At 42.2% G+C, this 14,029-nt stretch overlaps 1 protein-coding gene across 1 annotated transcript in view; it reads left to right on the top strand.

The window, feature by feature from the left end:
• The window catches only part of ZCCHC24 (zinc finger CCHC-type containing 24), a 70,891-nt gene that overhangs the window by 16,251 nt on the left and 40,611 nt on the right, over positions 1–14,029 (top strand). The window contains exon 2 of the mRNA XM_075257764.1: positions 2,905–3,105. Coding sequence (XP_075113865.1) covers positions 2,905–3,105 — 201 coding nt within the window. The remainder of the gene's footprint in view (positions 1–2,904; positions 3,106–14,029) is intronic.

Below are 14,029 nucleotides of genomic sequence, written 5' to 3'. Positions count from 1 at the left end.
TAGTATTTCTCCATTGTCCTATTCTCATGACTATTGGAATACAATAAGTAACCCTCCCTCTATAAGCGGACACCCTCTTAATGGCATTGTGCAAAGTCAACAGGAATGATTCATGAAGGGATAGGCCAGGTTTGTTTGGGGACAAGTAACAGTGTGATATATCTAATATATCCTGCGCCTGATGTCTGTGGTTGGAGAGCATAAGGCGATGGTATGTTGTATTGTAACATGTCTTATCCTTTGCTCTCTGGATGTAAGCATAGGCATGGCGCTTAAGGGAACCAGAAGGTAGAGGCGTCTAAGTGGTGGACATCCCTGGGCAATCGAATAATTCTAACTGCATCACATGCCCATAATAGTGAAGAGCATCTGACCTGTTCCTTAAATATCTTCCATCATCGGAATAGGAAGAGTCACTTATAATCGCCCCCTCACCAATTTGTGGCCCTCTTACATTTATAAATGTTTCCTTGAGGTTCTAGCAGGAGGCCACACTAGTCTGCTTGTGTGTGCAGAGCTGTGAATGGGGAACTGGAATCTCAAAATGTGCTTTAAATAGACGCCCATGAATTCTGCATCCTAGTCTATTTCAGACCTAGCCGAGCCCTCTCTATGAATGCATTGCAGAAGATAGATATGTAGGGTGTTATTTCAAGGCCCTGTCATGAAGCTTAGCGTCCGCTCGTACGGGGGCAACAAATTGGGTAGTTCTCTAACATGTTCCTGGCTTGTAAGTGGTTAATTAGTAACATCCATGAAACGTCATCAACTCCGTAGACAAAGGTTGCACTGACCTGAACCAAATGTCTATTATGTAATCGAATATAACACGTAAAGGACCTTAGAATTTTGTCAAATGTGGTGACCTTTATATAGTCTTTTGTATGCACTGTTTGTGTTTGGGAGTGAAGGTTATACTTATAAGGGAGGAACCCAAAAGTCAATGATGTCTCCTACAATATATGGTACCGATACATTAGTCAACCACGACTGTAGTTCTCCGCAGCCCTGTGGAGTGAGTAAGCCAAACTACAGACTCTTCTATTTTTCTCCACACTGATTCCTTCATAAAAGACTGAATGTTCCTGGACTAGCAATGTGAGAAGTCTTAGTAAATAAAATTATAATAATCTTTGCTTCTTACTAGCATCTACCCACGACTTCGTCCACATGTTCTTGTCGGCGCGCTGCTACATTTGTGCTGCGATATCTGTGTGTATGGGCAGTATACCTAGGTGTGTCCCGGACACCAAAGACCACCCTCCACCCCGCCCCCCGAGGCCCTTGGCCTTCTAGTAGTGTAGGCGACGTGACACAGAGGCTGCATACGTAAGTATGCCGAAATTTCCCCCCCTCCCTGAACTCCAAAATCCCCCGTCGTTCCAACCAAAACGGCACCCCCAATGCTGCCCACGTGGCCCAACAGCACGGCTGCATGTTTGCTCCGCTGCCAACCGTCCATTAGGCGCCATGTTCTTCAGCTTGCACAGTTCCTGGGTTCAGCTGATATAGATCTGCCCACACAATCGCGCCATCCAATCTGGGAACAGCTGAAGGACCTGTGATGACGTCATCTTGGGTCCTTAAGCCTAGCCGGTGCATGTTCGGCACTCGCAGTAGGGAATTCCATGCACGTAGCGGCATATCAAGTAGCTTATGTTTCACTTCAGGTGCCCATCTAGATATGCGTGAAATAGCAGCCCAATCCGTTCAGCCATTTTGGCATGATTGAGGACCAAACATCCCAACACACAAACATCCAAACATACAAACTTTCACTTTTATAATATTAGTAGGATATAGCGCCATCATATTCCATAACACTTTACAGATATTGTCAACACTGTCCCTTCCCACAATCTATTCTAGACAAAGCGGTGAGAAAAAATTGTGCCAACTGACTTAGGTAGACGAGGCAACTATCCAAAAACAATTGACAATGTCCAGAAATAGTGTCCGTAACTTCAAGAACAGGTCAAAAGAGGTCATCTAGAGGTGGTATAAGAGTTGAAACAAGACCCTCGAGCTGAGAAGGAAGAGATAGAAGATTCTTATGAGAACCTTCAACTACTGGCCCAAAAAAGGAAGAAACCCTGGAAGAAATGGTCATCAATATCCGTGTTATATGGGGGCATTAGATACCAGAGATTTAGAGAAATACTTTGTAGGACACACAGCACCCCTTAATAGATTCTGTGTAAATAGATATGTAACAAACATTGAATGAACGAATTCTACATTAGTAATTAGGATTGTGTATTTTGAGATGGTAACTTTGCGTTGACCCCTGGTTCTCAGGGCAAACATATGAAACCCAAGGAAAACCTGAAGAAAACACATTACAGGACATTGTTTTGCTAAACTTTGTATTTTACTGCAGTGAAATCATTTCGTGATGTTCTGCCAATTGTTTGGTCGCGTTTCATTTTGTAGCCCCCAACCTAATCTGCCAAACACAGGGCGGGTTCATGGAAGTCCTCTGAATGTTTTACACCATGGAAAACACTAGCTCAGCTTTAGGTCAGTGTATATTCCTAGGGATTCACTAGATGATGTACAGAATGACTTCATATAATTCTATTATCAACTTCAATATGCAAGCTGGAAAGAAAATTTTGTGTAACAGGCCATTGTGGGATATTTGTGCTGACACGAGGGCACACAAAGCCGAACGTATGGTTTGTTAAACGTCTGTGGCTTGAAAACATGGAGCAATCTCAAACTCTCCTAGGAAACCTATTCCCTCACTCCAAAGGTCATCTCTAACCCTTTGAAGCACATGCATGGTTAGTGTATCAGGGTCAGATTAGGTGATGATGTAAGTAAAGAGAATTTTTAGAGTTTAGAAAACGTTTGCACGTGCACATCTACCAAAGTCTCACACTGTTTTTGTATGTCTCACAGGCACTGGGGAGCAGTCTTTATAAAAATGCATCTCCTTATGGATCTTTGAACAACATTGTGGATGGGCTGAGCTCTCTCACTGAACACTTCTCAGAAATCTCACTCTCCTCGGAGAACAGGAAACCCAGCAAGCGCCCCCCTCCAAACTACTTGTGTCACCTCTGCTTCAACAAAGGCCATTATATTAAGGACTGTCCACAGGTAAGGGGCATTTGTACATCAAGATGGATGAACATCATGGTTGCTGAATTTAACACTTGTCAATGATAGTTGGGTAGCAGAAGACTTCATAGTCTAATGGGAACTACTGACTCTTTCAGTCACACTCCACTAAAACTAGGCATAACTCCGTGTATCCATTTTCCTGAAGTATCCCTTTAAGTTAGGATTTATTTAAAGGGAACCCATCATATTAAAAATTCAGTTTGGACTACAAGCAGCATGTTCTAGAGCAGGAGATGCTGAGCAGAATGATATATAATTTTTTGGGAAGAAATTTAGCATAACACTTGTAGTATTTCATGGATCATAATCCTTGCTCATTCTGAGTTTAGGAGTCCAGTGGGTGGTCCTACTCCATAGCTGGCAGCATTCAGCATATCAAGGAGTACAGTATTTTACTAGACTCCACAGAATTTTATATACTATGCTGGTCACAAACAAATTACTGGACTCAATGACTTCTTCTAAGCATAGAAAGAAGAGAGAAATCATGAATAAATGGCACGTTATACCGCTCAGCTTCCCCTGCTCTATAACATGCAACCTGAAGACTACACTACATTTATGTGGTGACAGGTTCCCTTTATAGGGAGTCTATTACTGCCCCCGGCTACTTTAAACCACTCTCATAGGACTGTAGATGCTGTTAACAAAATAAAACCTATCTTTCTTAAGTTTCAGGGTTCCAGAGATGTGTAGAAGAAGCACTTTAATTCTTTATTCAAATGAGCACAAGGGGAGTTTCCTTCTATTACTGAGGACTGCTGCGTTATCACTAAACACGCCCATCCTGCATTCAGCTTTTCCCCCAAACCATTGTGAGGATCAACCGACACTGGGAGGATCAAATCACACTGCCCAGGGGGAGGAGCTGAATGCATGATGAGCATTGTTTATTGATGCAGCAGTGCTCAATAATAGAAGATAACTCCAGCTGTGCTTCGAGATCTTTATTTGAATCCTATTCCGTATAATATTATAAAGGTGAAAGTTTGTGTGTTTGGATGTTTGTTCCTCAATCACGCAAAACCCGCTCCACTGATTTGGCTCAAAGTTTCTACAAACATAGTTACTACACTGGATTGCGCAATAGGCTACTTTTCGTCACAATAGCGCACATACGTTTTTCCTAGGACACCCACAAAACCCAAACTCACATCTCAATCTGTGTAATCTCGCACACTTTCAAGCATAGCAAACCACAAAACTTCCTATTGCCCTCTACTGCCTAGCCCCTAACCCCACACAATCACATTTACAGATACTTTAAGACTTTACCCCTCACCTTAACGATACTGCAGGAGGCTACTTCTTCCATGCTCCGGAGCAGCCACGTTGGCTGCCCCTTCCCCCCCCCCCCCCAAGTGTAAACTACCCACCCCCCCACCACCACCCCGGGGCCAGGCCCCACCAGCCCCATACCTGTAAAGTTGCAGGCCAGCTCCTGCGTGGCGACATCGCAGGAGCCGACCTGTTCTGGTGGCAGCCGGCAGCCTACTGAAGGCTCCCAGGCCTGTCACTGCTATATTAACATTGCGGCTGGTCCATGACCAGCCGTAATAGTGATGTACAGAATGTCCAATACAGTTGTATTACCGTCTATGGGACTTGCAATCAAATGACTGCCCCACTTCTACAATCACCGCAGACGAAATCGCGGGTACCAGCTAGTAAAGAATAAAAGTTCTTTTTCTACACAAGAAAGGTATGTTTTTTATTCTGCTATCAGCATCTACAGCACTGTGGGAGTGATTTAAAGTAACTGAGGGCAGTGATAGACTCCCTTTAAATTGAATAGTCACTAACCTTCATTTTATTGCCTATAGAACTAATTCTCTGGTGTTATAAGACATACAAGTTCTTTATGAATTGCTAGCAAATCCGTAAAATTATTTATGCATTATAGAAACTTTTATAACTTGCCTCTTTAGTAGGTACAGCTTATTAATTCACAGTGCTCATTTGGGTTGAAAGATAACATTAAAGGAAAATGACAAAGTTGACTCCCTATATATTCTATAATGGTATAAAAAAATTTAAACAGCTAAAATGGTGCATGGCTGCATAGATACTCTTCTTACTCTTCTCCTCCTAATGAACATGTGCTGAGACAAGTGTGTGTATATGTATCATTTGGGGAGCCACCTTAAAGATATGACATTGAGGGGTCTCATGTTATTGCCCGGGTTCCTGAAAGGACGTATCATCATACAAAGAGCAGGCTAATAATGAGATCACATTCAGTTCACTGGTTTGGTAGTGACTTGCAGTAAAAGCAAACATAAAATGACATGTATGGTAAACATATCAAAGTAGAAGCTTGTGTTTACTTGATGTAAGGCTGCTATGGGTACAGTGCAAAGAACATTACACCATAAAGCATCAAAAACTACTCATAACGTTATGGCCAAAGTCTAATAAATATAATATAATTTGAATATATATTTACAATCAGGCTAAGAAGTCATATACAAAATGAGAGAATGGAAATAAATCATCACAATAATCTAAAAACAAGAAAGGAAAAGGAGAGCACGAAACATGGGAAAGGGAGGGGGGGATATTAAGACCAGTATATAGTGATTTAGCACAGCGGCCTTGGTAATCCCTGCTTTGCTGTTGTATGCACGCCTCCTCATAAATCAGGTGTATCCTCAGATCAAATCTGCCATAGATTGCAGGCATCATGTCACCCCCTTTCAGGAAAGGGCTTTGTAAAAGGTGTGAAAACTGGCATACAAGGCATAATAACTTCCCCAATGTTTGTTGGTTGGCCAGGAGACCCTAGTAAGGGAACTACATCAGATCATATACTTTACATAAACGACACATATTCGTCCCCCCACCAGCACCACACCGAGTACTGGCCAAGTGTGCACGTGTATTCAGGCATAAGAGCCTGATCTCTGTTTACCCCTTCTATCGAGGGAAATTTTGGATCACACACATTAGATTGCTGGTTTTCCAGAAATTGTCATATTTGGCGAGTTCGGTCAGCAATACGCTCATGTGTACGGATGGTCTAAATGGCTACTAACCCATATTTGTGCCACTGACTATGACAGCCTCCAATCTATTGCTTGCCTTTGGGCATCCGCTCTATTAACCATTATACATGTAGGGTATTCTGCATAGTACAGCAGTATTCTTCTCTTGCACAAAATAACGCAGCTTTCAAGATACTTCAAATAAAATCCATATGTTTCTACAACCCCCTCTTTACCTTCCTAAAATAATAGCTCCCCCTCCTTGTATCAGCTGGATTGGGTTACCAAAGTGAAATCAGGAGGAATTCCGGGAACAGCTGTAACTCTACCCTCCCGTGTGTACATACTCAGAAACTCGCTGCATGCCTGATAGGTTCATGAGCTTTTCATTTGTGGAAAGCTCACATGACAAATCTGCAAGAAAGTCTCTGTACTGTAAGCTGCATTGGCAAAGAAACTACAAGCTACATCGCCTTTTACTTATTGTTACTATTCTAAATGAAAGATACAAAGAAGCAGGCTTAAACTAGAAGTCATGGCCGATCTGTGGCAAACTGTAGGTTATAGTGCTGGGGCCACAGTCATGTAACATAAAGTGGTGCCCCTTCAGAAACGTTCCACTTTAAAGAATCCACATAGACGATTGCAATAAAACCCCTCACATTTACATTACAAGCAGCCGCTTCCATAAATGCATATTAGGAAATTGAATAAATTTCATTAGCAAAATTGCTTTGAATTTCCCAGTATTATAGACTGTAGCAACGGCGGACATCTCTACACTGACAAATCACAGAATACTGAACCATGGTTCCGCCAACACCCACTACACCCTCCTCAATTTTTGTTAACATTTTTAGGCTGAGGCCCCACATTGTGAAAACGCAGCCTGTTTTGTTTCAGATTTTGTTGCGTTTTTTTTTTTTTTTTTTTTTTTTTTTTTTTTTGAGCCAAAGCCAGGATTGGATTGAGAGGAAGGCAGAAGTATAAGAACTTCCTATATATTTCCCATTCCCTCTGTAGTCCTTCTTGGCTTTGGCTCAAAAGAATGCAGCAAAATCTGCAACAAAAGAAGCTGCGTTTCCGCAACGTGGGACCTCCGCCTTAAAGTCATGAGAAGTGCAAAACCATCAAAAGTCACCGTTTTTTGCAGAAAGGAAGCTTATGTCAAAACTTACGGCTATTGTACTCCAGTTTTCTGATGACTTCCCATAGTGAGCCATAGCAAATGTTTCTGCCTGCCTTTCTATATTCTGTCACAATCACTTTGAGGCTAAGGTTCATGTCTGCGTTTGGTAATCAATTCGGGGAGTCTGCATGGGGACCCCCCGAACGGACTACTGAATGCATTGGCAAGCGGTGAGCTTACGAAAGCACACGGACCCCATAGACTAGAATGGGGTCCATATGTTTTCCGCAGGAACATGTGCACAGAAAAGTAGTTCATAATCTACTCCTGTCTACATGATTTGTGCAGAGACTGATTGGAAAGCACATGGACCCCATTCTAGTCTATGGGGTCTGTGTGCTTTCACTGCTCACCGCTTGTCAATGCATTCGGTAGTCCGTTTGGGGGTCCCCATGCAGACTCCCCAAATGGATTCCCTATCGCAGATGTGAACAAGGCCTAAAGCCTTACATCAGGGGTAGGGAACGTACGGCTCTCCAGCTGTTGCAAAACTACAACTCCCAGCATGCATACTGGCTCTGCTGTTCTGGGAACTCCCATGGAAGTGAATGGAGCATGCTGGGAGTTGTAGTTTCACAGCAGCTGGAGAGCCAAAGGTTCCCTACCACTGCCTTACATAGTGAAACCCGATACAATTTTTCCACACCATTTTTCATTGACTTTTTATTTTGCATTTTTCCCCCCTTTAAACATATAGGTAAAACATCTGTGCAAATTAACATGTTGCATTTTCCAAACACACGTCACTGCACAGATTTTTTTGCAATGTGTTCATGAAGCTAAAGAAATTTCATTTACATTGCCGATACTTTAGAACGAAGCATTTTTTTCCCACTGTTTCTACATATCAACCGAAATATACTACGCCTCTGCAATGTTGGGCTTTCACCTAAAGAAGTGTTTTAAGAACAAGATGTTGAGGACTTACCTTCAGGATCAGTAGGGATTTGACACCTACAGAGACTGTAGAATTCAGGTGAGCCCTGCAGTTGCTTCACTGTATACCAAGCCGGTGCTGTACATTGTATAGTAACTGTACTTGGTGCTACGGTTCAGCCCCATTCGCTTGAATTGGACAAAGCTGCAACAGGCCACATGACAGAGGAACTTGACACCGCCGGCTTCTGAAGTAGAGTCCTTGGTGGACCTCAACCTCTCAGATGTTCAGGGAGCGCCACAAAACATTATATCTGCTTTTTACAAATTTAGAATTATTTGAATTTAAAGGGGTTTCCCATGAACACAATATTTAAATTTGTAGACAATTATATAAAAAGGTTTGTAAATTATAAATAACATTGGTTACAGAGTTTTAAGTGTTTTTCTCTAACCATCTTAGTGGTGACAATCTGTTGTCTCGATCAGTTGCCAATGGATAAGACCATGAATGCCGGAACTGGGTCAGAAACCTAGCCTTCATTTTCTTATTGTGGACAGATTACCATATATACTCAAGTATAAACCGAATTTTTCAGCACAGTTTTTGTGCTGAAAAAGCCCCCCTTGGCTTATACTCGAGTCAGCAAAAACAATTTTTTTTTTCTTCGGGGGGGGGGGGGGGGGGGGTGTGTGTCTATGACCAGCCACAATATCAATGTATAGAATCTCCTATAAAATGGTGCAAAAAAAAAAAAAGATATAAAAGAAAAAAAAAAGTTCTAAATCCCTCCTTTCCCTATAATACATACAAAAGTAAAAATTACTGTGACACACATACACTTTAGGTATCCCTGTGTCTGAAAGTGCCCGGTCTACTTAATATAGGGTATCTGCAGTGCTCCTGTTCCGTCAAGAAGGGGTTAATAGGAGCACTGCAGATACCCTATATTCAGACTTTTCTTCCCCCACTTGGAATTCAAACAGTCCTCAAGCTCAGGAAAGGGGCAGACAGACAACCAAAACACCCCCTCCCCTTCCCCAGCACCCATCAACTACTGCACCCAAAAACTCCGACCATTTCCAGTAGCTGCTGCAGTCAACCCCCCCCTCCCCCCTCGGCTTATACTCGAGTCAATAAGTTTTCCAAGTTTTTTTGTGGTAAAATTAGGGGCCTCGGCTTATATTCGGGTCGGCTTATGCTCGAGTATATACGGTATATCAGACAGGGACAGTGCACCATAAGATAACCCAGAAACAAGGTTGGGTTTCTGACAGGTGCCAGACCATAGAAAGTTGTTACATTCCTGGTTGTATCCATTGGAAACAAAGGAAGACAAAAGACTATCACTACTAACATGGTTAGAGAAAATCTTCAGGGTGTATTCACATGGCGGAAACCTTTTCCGCCGTGTGATTTATTTATTTTTTTTTTTTTTGCGTGGCTAGCCGTAACGGGATGCCAATGCAGTGCTTCGGCGCGGCATCCTGCTCCTGATCAGCCACGGAATCCGCAGGAAGATAGGGCATGTTGCTGCTTTTTCCCACTAGCTGAAAAAAATCGCTAGCGAGGAAAAAAAGCGAGTGACTCCCATTGACATGAATGGGAGATTTTTTTGCAGGCAGATTTTATGGCGGATTCCATGTTAAAATCCGCCTGCAAAAAACTCTGTGTGAACATACTCTGCAAAATTTGTAATTATTTACAAAAATTATTTATTTACTAGCCTCTGTCTGCGACTTCGTCTGTGGATGATCCGCCTATATTCAGCAAATTGCTGCCGTCGATGGTTTGCCTGCTCCAGCATTTCGGCAGCTCTAAATCTGTCCTGCTGCTGAACTTGTTCCTCACACCGCTGTGCCTGTGATTGTTCTGGCATCTCAGTAGCTCACTGGGACGCCATATAATGAGTGTGTTGTTGGTGTTGATCCGCACACTCCTAGCCAATCAGCAGCCGAGGGGAGGTACTAAGGGAGGGACACTAACCATTTTGGGAACTACTAGCAGGCACATGACTATGTAGTTGGATGAACACAAAACTTTCTTCTCTCTTTAAAATATGATTGAGGACATGTATACCTGACCACACAGGACTAAGGCCAGATGCAATACTTTATTTTAGAGGGACTTAATGAGGTCTCCACCCCTGACAGTCACTGACTATCTGCAGTATGATTGGCAAAGGCGGCAGCTGCCACCAGCAATGAGAGGCCGGAGGGGAGCTGCCTTGCCTGCGCTGGGGCTGAATCTCAGAGCTGCACCTGCTGCTGGAGGTGGGGAGAGGGGGATGGAGTCAGAGACATGGCTCCCAATTTTCAAAGGACTGAAAGTAGAATAAAATATGTAGCCCCCACACAGTATAATGGCCCCGACACAATATAAAGGCTACTTAGTGCCCCCATTCAATAGTATGTCTCCTTGTGACCTCCATACATCATCATTCTGTGTATAACGTCCCACACAGTATTTCTTCTACCCAATGCAAATACAATATGTGACCACTGCCTATGTCCAAGTTGGTCCTTACTTCACCACTTTCTCAAGTCTGTTCGTCATCTGCATCTGTAAAGCTAAGACATACCTCCCACCACCTGGGAAATTGGGATAGACCTTGATGTCTAGAACTTCCCCACTGAATTCATGACTGTTGGGAGTATCGTCAGATGGAGTCAGGGCTGTTCGGAGACCAGGGGATTGTTTCTACTGAGCAGGGTCAAATATTCTGGGGACATTATTAGTCACTAAGGTATCTATTGGCTATCAATAGGTGGCCAAAGATGCGTGATAATGATCAGTTACAATGTGCTTAATCAGTAGTCCATGGAAATGTTCACATGAATAATTCCACCAGCCACACAAGAGGCCGACCAAGCAGTCCTTTCTGCCAAACATGCCATAAACCTGTAGATCTGGCTGACAATGGCTGAAGTGATCCAACCTAGATGACTACATTTTTGGCCATTGCAAACAAACATTTGTGCAAATTTTTCAAATATTGAGTTTTTGGTCAACATTTGTGTCAGGTGTATCAGTAGCTTAAATGGGTTTACCCACTAATGTATCCCCTATCCAGAGGATTTAGGTTAAAGGGGTTGTCTATGATTGATTGATTTTTTTTTTATTTTTTTTTTTAAATTTCTATTTTTTAAATTTATAGCCCACCCTTAGGACAGGAAGCAATTGGGACATATACCCATGCTCTCCATACCTCCGGTTTCTGTGATTTTCTGACAACCTCTCGGTACCAGTGACCAGTCCAATACCATATATGTAAGGGATTTTACAAGTGCAAAAAAATTTTAAATATCATTTTTTTATTTGTTAAATGAAGATTGTTAGCCCACTGGTGTCTCAGTGATTAGCACTGCAGCCTTGCAGCGCTGGAGTCCTGGGTTCAAATCCTGCCAGGAACAACATCTGCAAGGAGTTTGTAGAATGGGAGGAAATCTATGCAAACACAGAACATACAAAGACATACTTAGATGAAAATATATATACATGTTGCCCCGAATAAATTTTTAAATATCTATGACTTTGGATACCTCGCTGTCATGGTCATCTTCCCTGTGTGCATTAGACAGACATACTGTCTATTGATCAGACATGGCTCTTTAGACTCCCAGAGAAGATAACTGCGACAAAATTGCTTTTCCAACGTAGGACTCAAAGAAGTCACTGTTATGATTTCCAGTGGCTATGAAGGCCTTTGCCTGACCTCTGCTTTATACTGCCATTTTCTATATCCAGATATAGCATTTGACACAGCTTTCCCAGCACCCTGAGCAGTGTAGGTCCTGGTAGATGGAGCACTATCCCACAAGGGCTTATTGTCCTATGTGTGACTGATTAGCCCTGCTGTTTGCTGAGGAATGTGAGCCACAAAGAAGCTTCTTCATCAGACAGGACTGCACTTCTTCCTAGCCCCGGCTTGCTTTCTTCTGCAAGCACAGAGGCCGTTTGTGTCCATGCTCCATGTCTTCACATCAAAACTCGCGTTACTGCAACGTCCAAAGCCAATAAACTGGACCTGGTGCAGACACTTAAAGTGCAGTCGTCATTACTTATTGCAGCGGAGTAGCGGGTGACAATTATAACTTGTGGTAAACCACAAAATAACAAGAGGTATAACATAAAACTATAAAGAGCCCCTACCTATGTAACATAAAAAAATATTAGCAAAATTAATGCAATAAATTGAACAAAAATCCATCAAAAACACATAAAATATAGGGGTGGAAGTCACGGCAGAAAACAGGACACAAGAATTCATCACCAAATATTCTAAGTGTATGTCTTCAGAATCACAGCAGTGATGTCATGGAACTAGTTAGGGTTCGATGGTGAGGAATATTCTCATCACTGAGAATTATAGCACGGCTGCAATCCATGTGGATGAGTTTGCCATTGCCACAGTTTAGATTTCTGAAGAAGACAAAAAAAAAAAATACAAGTACCAATTTTTTTTCTTCTGCAATTGAAATATTTACGGACCTGTAAACTGACGCGTGATCCATACATCTTGGAAATTACAGGCACTTGGCATGCCAACATTCCTTGCAGAACGTGTAAACCAATGGTTTACAGCAGGCGTCGTAACAATTATTATTATGTAATGTCTTTGCTTATACACAGATATATATGAAATGGCTAAACCAAAAACCAAGAATTTTTAAGTGAATAACAAAATGGTGTTACATTGTAGCAAAGTTGCAAAATTTCCAACTGGCCATATGCCTAGCCTTTCACTAGCCAGAATGTGACTTGTTACTGGTGGGATCATCCCCATGGACTCACATGACCTACTTAAGGCCAGGTTCACATGTGGAATTGCAGTAAAGTGCCATGGTTTTACTGCGATGTGGCAAAAGATGTTGCATCATGCTACTATCTTGCACCATGCTTTTATGTCTCAATATTCCCTTACACTTTGGGATTCATTCGACCACCAAACAGAATACTGAATGCATTAAAAAGCGGTGAGCATAGAAACCACATGGACCCCATAGACTATAATGGAGTCTGTGTGTTTTCCGCGCGGGTTCCGTACTAATCATGCAGAGAGAAGATTTTCTTGCAGCACTTTTCTCTGCGCATGATTCGTGTGGACACAGTCACTAGTAGAGGTTTGGTATGTTCTTGTCGCCCAAATATAACTTGGCCTGTGGGTCAGAGTTTGACACTTACGGTCAAGCATTTAAAGCCACTGAGCTTGCAATACAATTCTCAGCCACCACACACTGTATGGCACTGTGCTAGTTCTGATGCATAGCTTCTTCAACCATGCTGATTTGTAGAGGGTGCCGAGAGTCAGACTGATATTAATTGTTTATTTTTTACAATAGTAGTCTTAGAGTACCCCTTTAAGCTTAAAGTAACTGCCTAATGTACCACATGAATGGCGACAATTCCTGGCACACATGTATCAAGAGATATGTTCCAAATATTTGTCCATCTTATAAAAGTAATACATGGTGGCAATGCAAAAACTTGTCCATTAGATCCAGTTGTAGTGGAATGAGCTAGTCTATCTCTTTTAGGTAGTTGTCTGAAACTTGGCACCAACAGCAGCTGTACAGATCATTACAAACTAGAATGTCCTGGGAGGGGGCTAAATATCACTTTTCAGTTTTTTTTAACACCCCTCACTACAAACACTGCAGCAGACCAATGTAATTCTGCTGTGAATATAAACATCCATTATCTATGGATACATAGTGGGAAGAATATCCTCGGTATACATTAGGAACACATTTTTTGGTGTCACACATGGAAACAAATGTCACAAGGAGATCTGTATCTATTTGTATCTAACAGTTCTCTCCCTATCACTCTCAATACACATGCATGCTC

The sequence above is a fragment of the Leptodactylus fuscus genome, chromosome 10 (assembly GCF_031893055.1).
Source record: "Leptodactylus fuscus isolate aLepFus1 chromosome 10, aLepFus1.hap2, whole genome shotgun sequence".
NCBI classification, from domain to species: Eukaryota; Metazoa; Chordata; class Amphibia; order Anura; family Leptodactylidae; genus Leptodactylus; species Leptodactylus fuscus.
This window is presented reverse-complemented; position numbering and strand designations above follow the sequence as displayed.